The sequence below is a fragment of the Nanorana parkeri genome, unplaced genomic scaffold (genome assembly GCF_000935625.1).
Source record: "Nanorana parkeri isolate BGI_ZX_2015 unplaced genomic scaffold, ASM93562v1 scaffold179, whole genome shotgun sequence".
In the NCBI taxonomy this organism is placed as follows: Eukaryota; Metazoa; Chordata; class Amphibia; order Anura; family Dicroglossidae; genus Nanorana; species Nanorana parkeri.
In genome coordinates, this window is record NW_017306447.1 from 458776 (window position 1) to 471231 (window position 12456).

Sequence of the window (12456 nt, forward strand, 5' to 3'; positions counted from 1 at the left end):
CGGTTGGCTCCGGCCACTTGCATGCAGAGACAGATCAGCGTCCCCTGGTTAGCAGCTAACCATGGACGCTGATGTGTCATTACACTGAGAACCCAGCGGGGCCGCTGTGATATCACGGCGGCTCCGCCAGGTTCTAATATCCTGAATTGCGGCCAGCCGCCGCTCGCTCCCCCGCCCCCCCGCCGGTGATTTTTTTACGGATCCCCGCTGACACAGACCCTACAAGCGGGGGACAGCAGCGGGGATCCATGGAGTCTCTCATCCCTCCCTGGGGTGTCCAGGTGTCTCCAGGTGCCGGGGGGGGGCGCCCGGTATTTTTGATAATAGCAGTCATCAGCGGCTTGTGATGATGACAGCTATTAATTTAAAGGGGACAGTCTGCTGATCAGTTCTACTATCAGCTTATAGTAGAACTGTAAATGCCAGGTCCGTACGGCATACTGAGCTGGCCAGCTGGAAGCACTTTTGTAGCTCCGTATGCCGTACGTCCTTGGCAGCGAAAGGTGAAATGTTTACAAACAAAAAAGTAAACAGTGCGATGCGCATCAGCACTTTGCCTGTCAACGCACACCAGCAGCCGCATGATTAGCAGGAAAGTCTCTGATAAAGGAGTTTGTTTATTTTAATCTGTCTGGGCTGTCTGGTAGGAGGCTTACTATGTGGAATGTGGTGCAAAAGATTTTTTTTTAATCATCTTTAGCTGACTTTTGCAGGAAAGAATCCCCCTTTTCCTCATTCAGTTTGGGGTTCCCAGATCTCATTATTGTTGCCCATAGAAAATAACCTTTTCACACATTATTGGTCATCAGACTACGCTCTTCCCTCACAATACATTTTCTGTAAACCCCTGTAAAGGTAATTGAAGCCTAGATACCCATGCCAAACTTAGACGGTTCAGCATGGCTCAGTTATTATAACAAAGACTCAGAGATTAAGTTGCTTACCAACACTATTTTTTAAATAGTTTTTTTAAGGCTTTTCACGTAAGACTGTCCTGCCTACACTGTATCACTTTCTCCAGCAAGCGCAGAGAGAGAGAAGCACAGTGCCATCTGCAGCTGGCAAAGTTTGTTTGTAGAGAAACATCCAGTGATTCTACTATTGGCTGCCACGGTGATCACCTGGTCAGGAACCATGCTAATTGGTCACAGTCACTGAGCTAGAAGTGTAAAGTAGTTCACAGCTGTAGCATACTGTATAATAACAATCTAGACTACTTCTACTAATATAGATAGCAGATGCCGAGCATGAAATAAAACCAGAATGTTTATAAATCCTGTATAATAACAATATCAAACTATAGAGCCAACAGTTTATGCAGCACTTTACAAAATGAAGGGAGACAGCACTGTTGCAATACAATTCAATACAGGGGGTGTAATGATATGTACGATATGACATAACTATTGATGTTCAGATACCAAGTACCGTACTCGGTACAAGTACAAGTACAGATACTTTTCCAGCTCCAAGACTAGTCTAGAGAAAAATTCAAAAGTTAGGAGGCAGCTGTCATTTTTAAGGAGCATACGTTTTGTTTGTCATATGACTAATGATTTCAGGGCAGTGGTGGAGAGCCAGAGCCAGGTCCCAGCTGCAACTTCTGCAACCCTGGTAGTTCTCGTGAAAATGCCAAGTATCGGCACTGGTATCTGAACATCCTTAGATATAACCTAATGATATGTACGTGCAGTGGGGATTTTTACATGTGTGAGGGTGTTAGCTCGGCAGTGGATGTGTGACTCCCTGGATGAATTCAGTAAACAGTAAGTAGGCACAGCAAGCAACAATTTTTCTGGTGAAAATACAAGTTCACTTTATTTACACACAAAATGAGCAAAACAAAAGAAAACATAAATCCTTGTCTCTGGGCAACTTACTACACACAGTATCCCTGGCTATCATCTAGGTCCAACCTTGTGCTGCTCCAAGCACCTATCTCCATACTGCACAGACTGCCACAGAGGCTGTATTTCACTGCACATGAGTTTGGTTTTTCTTATAGAGGCTCTAATGAGCCAGCTTGCTTACGCTGGGCTCATTTCCTCTACTACTCCAGCACTCCCCTCCTAGTGGAAGAAATCCATAAACAGCCTGAACCTGGGACACACATATTTGCAATCCTGGATACACCTAGATTATTTTACTTGCCTGCTGTCACACATGTAAAAACTAAATTAGACGTGAAGTTACCCAGAGCATCTGGCTCTGTGTTTTAATTTCTTCTCTAGCCAAATGGCACCCCCAGTGCACTAAAGCAACACACATGTGTTGTACTATCATGCATTGTGTTGCTAAACAAGGGTCAGGGGCAGTTTTAGTTGCACAGAGGTGCTTTGGTAGCCCATTTAAAATAAAAGGGCTGCTTTAATGCAACATGCCTAAACATGCAAAGTAAATCCTATTAACAAGCTTATATTAATGCACCACAATGGAGTGAACCTGGCCCTAGAGTAATAAAATGATTTAAGTGATAATAAAGTCAAAAGGTTTTTAAGCTATTACAAATGCTGAATAAATTACTTACAAGGGATGCTGCTTTTGCAGAATCAGCTAGTCCCCTGAGCACTGGCCCTGATATCCTGTTTTAGGGTGGCCGCTTTTCCTTGAAGTGTCCTATGGAGTCACCTCTGTGTGTACTAGTAAGCTGTGGCACAGACACAGCAGTGAAAGCCTCTCCCCTCCCCCTTTTTCCTCCTTCCTCCACCTACCTTTTTTCTTCTTCCCTTTCCCCCTTCTTCAGGCTAGTAAATGGACAGCTGTAAAAACGTGAAGTACTTTCCTGGGGAGTGTATATTTGCTTGATCCTGATTCATTAATGAATAAAGTTTGGGTGTTTAATACTACTTCAAGTTCATTCAATACAGCATTTATTTGAAACCATGTCTTTTGTTTTATCCAGATATTTTCTAATGTTCAGAGGCTGGCTGGCTCTTTTATTGACCTCTATCTGGCTGGAAATATGCTGTTTAGAACGTGGGGGGCAGTGATCCAATGTGCAGATAATGCTACAGTCAGTGTTCGTATGAACTTTGATGTTGAGGGAATTGAGGAACTTCAAGCAGAAGAAGCTCTTACCGATTTGCTTCCAAGCATCTGCAAAACCATGGAGAGATTGTTGGAAGAGTGGCTGGCCTTTGTCAACAAGAAGAGATCCGAGCTATACTACTTAAACTACTACACAGCAGAACAGCTGGTGTACCTGTGCCAGCAGTATCAGATGAGGGAAATCAGTGAGGAGGCTCTTGTAATGTTGTCTTTTATTAAACCTGACTGTGAAAAAATAGACACTATCAACTCCTTCTACTTTTCCAAGACTGGTTCCTGTTATCCAACCGCTGTAAACCAACCAGATATGATGGATTTTGCAATGGAACTTGAAGTCTGTAGAGATGTTTCAAAGAAACTAGAGCTGGTTTGGAAGTTCTCTATGGATAACATGAACTCTTTCTTCCCAGGTTGCCTGGATTTGGATGCCCTGGGTACTAGCTTAGCTGCTCTGGCTGAGCAAAATAAAAAAACGGTAGACCGTGACCTTCATCCAAGTTTGCAGCCTGGCCGACCCAATCTGATTCTTTGTCCTCCATCAGAAATGTTGTCCTGTGCTATAGCAGTTTACATGCACACCTCTGGTGAGGCATTGCCATCCTATGATGAAGTTCTCCTATGCACGCCTCATACCACCTTTGAAGAGGTGGCCTTGTTTCTTCGTAGATGCTTGACTTTGGGGTACAGTGGGAAGAAAATTTATAGTTTGATCAATGCAGACCTGCTAAGCTATGATGTAGGTTATAAGTCTGAGCTACTATTCCAACAACTACAGGCCAAGTGCATAGAAAAGTACAATCTTGTAATCATATGTAACTCTGATCGAGAGGGTTGCTACATTCCTTCAGTTTTCAGCCAATTCAAGATTCATGTGATCCCCCAAAAACAACCTGTAGAGATTCAACGTTACCTGTGTACACATTTTAAAATTGGTTCTGAAGTGGTTTCAGCAGCTTCCATGTTTAAGAATGGAATGAGTGCAGGAATTGTGTCATCTAAGCGAGCTGGGGTTGGTAAGTATAACCAATACAACCAGTGGTAAGAGTTTGGAATTTGACAATATGGTTACGTTAGATTTGTGCAGCTATGTTTTGTTATGGTGTTTCAGAGATCTACACCTGTCCCAATTTATTATAACAGGGACCCATGCACCAATTCTGTGTGTGGCACAGCTGTAAGTAGGAATGCACTGATACTGGTTTTTCGCTATTGAGTACGAGTACCAATATTTAGCTTTCGGTACTCGCCGATACAGAGTACCAATTCCAGTACTTCCACTAGCATGGAGCCAGCTTTCAGGGCAATTAAGAAGCCGGGTGGCGGGGAATGCCTGGGAAAGCCGGCTCCATGCTGATTGGCCGGGAAGCTGGCTTTCCAGCCAATCAGCATCAAGCCGGCTGTTTGGTATAGGTGGCTGAATTCCTCCATGTGATATGCAGCCTTCCCCTAAAGGGGAGCTTAGGGGAAGGAAGGACCAAACTTGATTTTACAGGAAGATTGTAGATTTACAGAGATATATACTTTACATTTGAATTTCATGTTTACTGCTTGAATTCAGACTGTGGCAATCTCCAAGTAACCCGGTAGCTTTCTAAAGGATCCTCCTACAGCTGTGACGTATATCAGGAGAGATTAGATCACACTCAATTCACTCAAGACTAAACATCAAGTGATAAAGCTTAGAAACCTGTATTTAAAAAAAATATTTTATAATACAACTGGCTGGAAATCATTGACGTTATCCCAGGACACCAACCTATTTTACAAGTATAACTTCCTACCTCTGCCAGTTGTATATGCTTTGTGAATTTTCATTAAAAGACCATGGCAGTGTATATATTATTTTGGTTTCATTTAGACTGTCCACAGTCTTTACTTTACACTAAAGAGAGTGCAAACATGACTACAGGCCAAGAATAAGTCCCCATTCACACTTATGCGATTTGACTTGCTTCTATCGGGCCTGTTCACAGCTATGTGTTGGGGTGCAGTGTGACTTTAAAAAGGTGCATGCGCTCCTATTGGTGCTACATGGTACATCGTTATCCCCATAGACTTCAACTGAAATTGCAATTTGCTCATGTAAAATGTGCAAAAACACATGTAACATGCATTTTCATGCGTTTTCGTGAATGACAAAAAGCCCCTACCTCCTGGCAACATATATTGTATTTCACCTTCAGTGACCAAAGCAAAAATGCAAAATGCATGAAAAGCATACTAAAAATGCATGAAAATACAGACTCACAAGTCTTTTTCTTTAATTAATTTATATTTATCTTAAAATAGGGTATAGTTGTACTTGGTTACCATTATAACACATAAATGTTTCTTTTATGTGTTTCTTGCTTCTTCCTAGGAAAATCTCTGTATGTGAAAAGGCTTTACCAAAAACTTGGGTCTAAATTTTCAAGTAAAAAGCCACTTCTCAAAATAATTCGGCTCATTAAGCCAGAGGTGGATGAGAACAAAGTATTGGAAACCTTACTTCCTTTTCTAAATGGGAAATCGAAGAGCTGTCCTATAATATTCCATATCGACATTACATCTTCTGTAAGTAAAATAATATCCGAGCAATGTACAAATTGTTGTATCATAAATGCTGATAAATTGATTACTGCTGGGACCAGAAAAAATAGACCACTTTCCTGTAAGACCTTTTACAGTACCACAAGTAGAAATGAATAAGTTAAACAATATGGGACCCAGCACAGAACCCTGAGGCACACCGCTCATTACATTTGCCCAGTCTGAAAAGGTGTCTTTTACAGATACCCTCTGGATTGCCCTCTCTCCCAGCTATTCCTATCTGCGAGTGAAGATTGACTTCTCCCTCTACCCCTATATTTGGAGGTTTATAGCAAATACCCATTAGAAGTTTACGGCTAGTGTCCATCCTATCTAGCTCCAGCCATAGGGTTTCCACGTCTTCCCCATTATTTGACGCGATATCGTCCCTTATATGCACATTTAGATTTTTTTTTATACGTAAATGAAACACCCCTCTCCCCTCCCTTATCCCACCTCTGTCCCTCCTAAACAGGTTATACCCCTCTATATTAGTAGCCCAGTCATGCGTGCTGTCCAGCCAGGTTTCCGCTATACCCACTATGTCGAAATCCTCTTCGATTAGCCTAATTTCAAGCTCTTCTAATTTATTTGCCAGACTTCTAGCGTTGGTGTACATACATTTAATTCCTCTGACTCACACTCTGACTCTCTAAAGCTGGCCATACACCTAAAGATTATCTGAATATTTGCTGGGCCAAGCATCAGTATCTTGCTAATCGGCCCCGCTGGCTCTCAAAATACCTGAACAATGCCTGCATCCAATCAGATTGTTCAGGTATTTTGAGAGCCAGTAGGGCCGACTAGCAAGATACTGAAGCTTGGCCCAGTGGGAGATTCCTCCATACACACAGTTTAGCGTAGATGGAGGAATCTGTTGCACTTTTTCCATCTGACCATAGAAAATCTGCAGATAATCTTTAGGTGTATGGCCAGCTTTAGATGCTCTTTTTATACCCAATCATGTTACTGACCTGTTGCCAATTACCCTAATTAGCTACAAAATGTTCTTCCAGCTCTTCCTTGTTAATGCCACTTAATTTGCCAGCTTTTTGTTGCCCTGTCCCATTTTTTTTTTAGATGTGTTGCTGTCATCAATTTCAAAATTACCTTATTTTTCTCTTAACCATTTGAAGACCTTCCTGTCCAGGTAATTTTTCAGTATTCAGAGCTGCGGTACTTTGACTGACGTTTATTCCGTCATCCAACGCTTTACTGAAATGGATTTTATACCATTCTTTGGGGACAGAGAGAGCTTTCTTTTGGTGGTATTTAATCACCACTGAGGTTTTTATTTTGTATTATATAACAAAAAAACTTTTGAGAAAAAACTTTTCCCTATGTTATGAAGCATTTATTATTACCCTAATTTTGTGGTAATAATTTTGGTTTTGCGTGCATAAAAAAAATAGCAAAATACTACCACTCCCAAAACTGTCCATAGGCAATGCTTTAAAGGCTTTTACCGCTCATCAGTTTAGTGTTATCCGTGATTAATGGTCCTAGAAATATTGCTGACTGTAGGCACAAGAATGTTTGTTTGTATGGTATTGATGATAAAACACAAACAGGGAGGTCACGAGCAAAGGGGGAAATGCCAACAGGAAAGTCACAAGCAAAGGGGGAAATGCCAACAGGGAGGTCACCTGCAAAGGGGAAAATGCCAACAGGGAGGTCACGAGCAAAGGGGAAAATGCCAACAGGGAGGTCACGAGCAAAGGGGGAAATGCCAACAGGGAGGTTACGAGCAAAGGAGGAAATGCCAACAGGGAGGTCACGAGCAAAGGGGCAAATGCCAACAGGGAGGTCAGGAGCAAAGGGGGAAATGCCAACAGGCAGATCTCAGACACAGGAGAATCAGCACAAAACAGGGATCCAAAAGGGTAAACTAGCACAAGAGCTCATGCGAAACACAAGGGGTCCGACACAAGAAGGAAGACTTGTTGCTCGAACAAAAAGCAAGTGAGAGCGTGCTAAATAAGGGAGGAGGTGTGCAGATTGGCTGCAGCCCTGTGGAATCCCACAGCCAAGCACCAGGGACCCACATGAAAATCTGGCATGGGTTGCCGGACATTGTGACACTTTCAGATGCTGTTCTGGTCATAAGTTAGTTACAGAGCACTTTCCAAGTCTAGAACCATTGCCATTGTTTTGGCACGTGTCCTGTTTCTGAAGACTCATTCTGTGCGTAGGCTGATTAGGCTAAGGACTGGGAGCTACCCCATTGTTGGGACCACTAAGTGCCTTCACAAAAAGTGCTTATGTCATCTGCTGGGTGGAGTGTTGAACACACCATCTCTTTCCCGTCATTCAGAGTCCATGAAGCATATCCCCGCTGTGGCTCTTGCTTTGCAAAGGGTCATTGGGATTCTGATTCCTGGTCTGTTCCTACTGCCCATCTACAATGACTTTGGTCATGTCCAGCCTTCCTGTCCTTACCTGTAACCTGCTATCTGAGCTATGAGAGTACCTGAGGCCTTGCCTTGTATCCTGAGTATTCTTGTAACTAGAGGTGCACCGAAATGGAAATTTTAAAACCGAAACGAAACCAAAATAAAAAAAAAATGTCAGGCCGAAACCGATACCGAAAATGTTTTTTATTTTTTCAATTTTTTTTAATAAACTTTTTAATTTTTTAATATTTATTTTTATTAATTCATTTTTTATTAAATATTTTTATTTTTTACTTTTAGGGGCTTCTGGGAAATATAAGGGGCTAAACAGACCCCTGATATTTCCCTTTTAAAATAGAAGAGATTGAGAACACAAAGTCCTCAATCTCTTTTTCTGTGTCCCCTGTTATCAATGAACAGGAATCCTCTATGAGTCTTCCTGTTCATTGATAACATGAGTACATTGTTTGTTTACTATAACTACAACTATGAATGAATGGGGGTGATGTAGATCACTCCCATTCATTCATAATTGAGGATATAGTTAACATACCATATTCTCAACTATGTACACACACTCAGTGATCACTGATCGCTGAGTGTGTGTACCTTGCTTGCTCTTCTCTCTGACACGCTGTCACAGGAGGCTGATCAAGCGGTGTAGGGAGAAAAGCCCAGCCTCCTGTGACAGCGCTGTCTCCGCCCTCCACACCGCTCTGCCGGACTGTGATAGGAGGCTGAGCGGTGTGGGAGGAGACGCCGGCCGTTCACAGTGCTCTCCACCGCAGCGCTTGGCCGGCTGTCACTTTCTCTTCTCCCTGCTGGGACATAGAGCAGCGCCCAGCGGGGAGAAAAGAAATCACGGATGCGCCGATGTATCGGCAGGAAAATGGCACTTTCGGCATTATGCCGATATATCGGTGCATCCCTACTTGTACCTCTGAAAGCCTCATTCAAAGTCTTTAATTGGACAGGTAAAAGTTCTCCCTTGTATTGTTTGTAAACCTCAGTAGGCAGGCCATCAAGTATAGAAGCCTTGGAATTTTGGAAGCTGCCCACTGCCTGTTCGAGCTCAGACATAGTGAGTAGAGATTCTATGGTCTCCCTATCCTTCTCAGACAAAGAAGGAAGGGGCTTTCAAGCTAGCCTTCAGAGAGTCCCAAGTGGGGCAGTGAAAGCATTCACATAAAGATAGTTGGCTATGTCATATTTTAGCGCGGTATCGGAGGGGAACAGGGTAAGCCAAAATGGATTAAGCCTCCAGGACAATGGATGATGAGATCAGTCAGTCCTAATCATAGACAAGAGCATAGAATGATCTAAAAGGGACCTAGGTGGCATTTCAGCCGAGACAATGAAGGGGATGAAATCAGCAGAAATCAGAACTAAATCTATGCATGACAGGGTATTGTGGGTCTTAGAATAACAGAAAAATTGAGAGTGAGCCAGGTACAGTATGCACCAACTGACTGATCTCAGCACAGAATTTACTAAAAGTAGTAGCTCTGGGAGCACAAGCAATTGTGGGAGACGGAAACTTGTCTAAAGAGGCATACATAAAGTTATCAAATTCACCCATAACTAGCATAGAGACAGGTCATTTGTCCGTAACAAAGGAGACTAATTCCTGGAGAACGTCACTGGAATATGGTGGATGTACACATTAGTCAATAATATATACATTCCAAATTGTACATACTACAATGAAGAAAAACAAATGGACCCAGAGGATCTAATTTTGACTGAATGCAGGAGAATGTCACATTTCTATGGATTCATAGGGAAACCCCCCTAGCATAGGATGAACAGCAAGAATGAAAAACTGCTTGACAATTTCTGATCAAGGAGGTGGGAGGACTCCAATCTGACATGAGTCTCCTGCAGACAAATTACTGGGATTTGTGTGAAAGAACAAAGGCAAAAAACGCTCCTCTAGATACTGTCACCCAAACCGCGGACATTCCAAGATATTACAGAGACTTTGCGATCAGACATAGCAAGTGGTAAAAAAAATAAAGCAAAAATCCCTAACATACGCTACTGTCCACATCATAGGTAAACAGAACAGATGGTCCAGATGCGTGTTCATCAGTGTGTTTATCATTAGTTCCAGCAAACATAAGGGCCTGCACTGTAAAAAACAGATGTAAATAACAGATGCAAACATGCTCCCCACAAGAGCTAAATGGCGTACACAACTTGGCGCAGCAATAGGGATCTAATATAGAAAGCAGTCCATCTCCGCAAGCAAAATACCAGTAAACCAATGATAGTCGACAGCCTGAAAAATGGTATGGAATAAGGATAGCAGAATTACCATCAGGGTCCATGGGAACCAAAGCGATCAGGTGACATTGCGTCTACGAGACCTCCTGTTCAATCACTTTTCACAGTAAGTGTTGAGGCTTCAGAACACTTTCCCCTCTCTTTATCTATACAGCATAAGGGTAAGGGATTTAAAATCCACAGGGAGAACTGGGAACAGTGATAACTGATTATGGTAAACACAGGGAGATTGTACAGGAAGTTATGAGCTCAGATAATTTCTGGCAGGATCATCATTTTTTCTTACACTTATTGAACATATATAACAAAACACTTTTAATGCCATACTCAACAGCCAGGACCTCGATGTAGAAAAGTTTATTCCCTGGAATCTAAAACATTACTTGTACAACAAGATCGACAGGCTCTTAACATGTTTCGCCAAAAAGGCTTAATCATAGAGGATCTTGTTATGGTTGTAATGTTTTAGATTCCTGGGAATAAACTTTTCTACATCGAGGTCCTGACTGTTGACTGCAGCTTTACATACATTGGATTACTAATGATGGCTGTGGCATGCCCCTGTTGGCCGGCACCCGGGTTTTTTGGACAGGACGGATGAGTTTGGGCATATGAATATGAGCGGTGTTCTTTTCACAAACGTCCTTATTTCAAAATACTTTTAATACTATACTTAACAGACCAAAAAGGGAGAAAGTTCATTGCTAGGGTTTACATACACTTTAATATGCATACGCACATGTTGTCGGCGATTATCCTGGGTTGATGTTAATTGTGAACAAAGACTAGTATGTGCCGTTTATTTGGCTTAGGACAGAGACCAGCATGCACAATTTATTTGGCACAATACAGAGACCAGTATGTACAATCTATTTGGTGTCACGGTCTGCGGACCGGGGCACTAGGGGTGATAGGCTTCAGGACTATGGAGTGGATTGAAGGCACAGACTGGAGTGGTACCAGGGATATTGGTCACAGGAAGACTAGGAACTAAGAATCTGTGCGTTATTGGTTGACGCACTAGAGGTGCAGAATCTAAGAAGGACCAGGTCTTCGACAGAGCCTCCAATGGTGAGGATGATTAGCTGCTGGACACCTTCCAGGTTGCCGCCCTCTAGCGCACCCACACAGACTCAGAGGCTAGTGGAAGCATTGGGGAACAGGATACAAAAACAAGTAGGGAACAAACCAAGGAGGCAGAAGATAGGAACAGTGGAACACAATAAGAGAGAGAGACACAAGCACAGGTGCAAAATGCACAACAGAGAATATACTGAAGAGGGTAGATAGGCAAGGACACAGGAGACAGTGACCAATGGGAAAGGTGAGTAGCTTAGAGATACACCAAGGAGCCGAAGGTATACAGTTCAGAAGTACGCAAGAGATGTGCGTTCCACATGCATACAAAGAGATACAGGATCACAGATGGTAAAAAGCAAAGTGCAGGACAAAGTGGTAAATGCACACAGGAAGTGTGCGATACAAGTAACAAAACACTTTTAATGCCACACTCAACAGCCAGGACCTCGATGTAGAAAAGTTTATTCCCTGGAATCTAAAACATTACTTGTACAACAAGATCGACATACAATACAAAATGCAGATCGGAGAGGCAAATGCACACAGGGAGTGTGCAGTGGCATAACCAGAGTTATGGGCGCCCGGGGCAGAACATTTTTTTTCGCCCCCCCCACCCCATATTATATAAACATCCTCTAGAACTGTACCCCCCACCCCCACACATATATATCAGCTAAGGAACTACAAGTCCAAGCATGCCATCATTGTACCTGTACACCCCCCCCACACACACACATATCACCCAGGGAACGGCAATATCTGGTTGTTGTACAGGGGCAATGAGGGCATGCTGGGACTTGTAGTTCCCTAGCTGATATCTTATGAAGCTGTATTCCACCTGAAAATACTACAATGACAGTCTCCCACGCTGTTAGAAGTTGCATACAGCGTGTGCTGTTACTACTTAAACTGGCGCGCGCAGTGTGCAGCGTCTGAGAAGATACGCAATTAGCATAGCGGGGAAGGCGGCTGCGCATTTTGCATCACTCCCGCTACGCTAATAGCGTATCTTCTCAGAAGCTGCACACTGCGCATGTCGGTTTAAGTAGTAACCAGCACACGCTGTATGCAACTTCTAACA

At 42.8% G+C, this 12456-nt stretch overlaps 1 protein-coding gene across 1 annotated transcript in view; it reads left to right on the top strand.

The window, feature by feature from the left end:
• Positions 1-12456, top strand: part of LOC108785793 (E3 ubiquitin-protein ligase RNF213-like) — a 172391-nt gene that overhangs the window by 55492 nt on the left and 104443 nt on the right. The window contains exons 13-14 of the mRNA XM_018554942.1: positions 2903-4061; positions 5408-5601. Of these exons, the coding sequence (XP_018410444.1) occupies positions 2903-4061; positions 5408-5601 (1353 nt within the window). The remainder of the gene's footprint in view (positions 1-2902; positions 4062-5407; positions 5602-12456) is intronic.